Source organism: Olea europaea, unplaced genomic scaffold (genome assembly GCF_002742605.1).
Source record: "Olea europaea var. sylvestris unplaced genomic scaffold, O_europaea_v1 scaffold6864, whole genome shotgun sequence".
Taxonomy (NCBI): Eukaryota; Viridiplantae; Streptophyta; class Magnoliopsida; order Lamiales; family Oleaceae; genus Olea; species Olea europaea.
In genome coordinates this window covers 8,973-10,694 of record NW_019265253.1, presented here as the reverse complement: position 1 = coordinate 10,694, position 1,722 = coordinate 8,973, and the positions used below count along the sequence as shown (strand labels likewise).

The 1,722-nt window shown below is 34.9% G+C and overlaps 1 protein-coding gene across 1 annotated transcript; it reads right to left on the bottom strand.

Annotated features, from left to right (window-relative positions):
* Positions 1-6: 6 nt before the first annotated feature.
* On the bottom strand, positions 7-1,599 carry LOC111390527 (metacaspase-1-like). Its single transcript, XM_023015581.1, has one exon. The coding sequence runs from the start codon at positions 1,064-1,066 to the stop codon at positions 647-649; it is 420 nt and encodes a 139-aa protein (XP_022871349.1). The 5' UTR covers positions 1,067-1,599; the 3' UTR covers positions 7-646.
* Between the last annotated feature and the right edge of the window lie 123 nt (positions 1,600-1,722).

Below are 1,722 nucleotides of genomic sequence, written 5' to 3'. Positions count from 1 at the left end.
GCATTTGATTAGTCGTTGAGTTTTCCAGAGTGGATCTGGCTACAAAAATCACCATTTTCTTTATGTTCATCGTGTTGATAGAGTTGAAAATGTGCAATAATAAATGCAATTTATCTGCAGAACTTAAAAAAGTATACTTATATTAGTAGCATTCTAATTACCAGCACAAAGGGAAAACAAGATGGTTGCCCTAGTATGCCATGACAATACATGGCAGTTTTAAGGTTAGGTTTTTGGAGACTAGGTGTAGAGTCGAATTCACAATGTTCTGGCTTAGCATTGCTCTTTTTCTTCTATTTTGATGACTAAGGTGACAAACCAACTTGTAACTTCAATTTTATGTAGGAAATATCTGCAAGCGGGTGCTTTTGAAATAGCTTCAAAAATTGTAATTAAAAAATGGCTCATAAATACCCTTCATTAAGAGACAAACATAGTTAACAAATACTTTTTCTCAATGTTATTTGCAGATGGCATCCAAAGGTATGGAAAAGACATTATGAACCCTCCATTCTTCTAATATTGAAAGCTGCTATGAGATGTCCGTGTTAGCTATAAATTACCCAGAAAACAAAAACATTCCTTCAATTACAAGAAACAGATTACGAGGTGCTAAACTTTATACCATCAATAAAGGGTTTGAAGTTTACCTGTCCATCCTACAAAGAAATGGTAAGTCTAGAACAGTTCCGCTATGGCAGGCGTCTATTATAGCATGAAGCCTAACACCATGAGGTAGAGGTCTGACGATAGATGCATTGATTTCGTCATCAACAATCATACCCTGTGTCTCGAAGTCCAGGGGACATAGGGTTTCATCATATCCATCAACTTCATCTCCATTGTAGTTCCTCTGCCGTGAACCATGACCAGAATAATGGAACACCAGGGAATCTCCTGGTTGACATCCTTGTACAAGCCAATATAATGCCATCCGCATGTTGTGCTTGGTTGGAATTTTGTAGGGGTCAGTTTCTGCTTCTGCATTTTGAAAAGGACGTCCAGCGGTTGAAATTTTGAGATGAATATCAAAAAAATGAAAGAGCTTCTGCAACTTGCTTATCATGGGGCTGAAATAGACCAGAAAGCTTTTGACAACCCACCCCCACCACGAAAAAATAAAAAAGACAAAGGTTAAAAAAGGGCATAAGCTGATACAGTATTGTAACTAGTAACTTAATCAGGAGTAGTTAAGTAACAATACTAACATTGATATAAAGCATGTCTATTTTGTCTAATGTTCATCACCGTTCAATTAATTAAGATAATAATCACTGCTATCATGCATGTTGCCTCATTTTGCAGTCAAGAAACAGTTTTAACTTTTAATTATTAGTCACAGAAAACATACCCAAAAAACCCTGTGGCTGTCAAGCTATCAAAGGGACTGAATCACACAACTGACAGTGAGACGAGTTCGAGTCCCCTTACTAGCACGTACCTTCCTGCCTCTCTGGAGGAGGTGATTACTATCATCTATTATGCACCAACATGGACACGTATCTAACATGATACGTGTCGGATATATCGATAAGTGATTTTTCAAAAAAGTGTTAATACGACGCATTGATTAAATTCTTTAAAATTCTTCGTTTATATAATATAAATTTAGTTTTATACTTTTTTATTAATTTTCCTTATTGAAATTTTTTAAATAGAAGTACCTATTTATTATTTATAATAATTTTGTGTTAAAAACATATAATATTTCTAGTTTAAAAA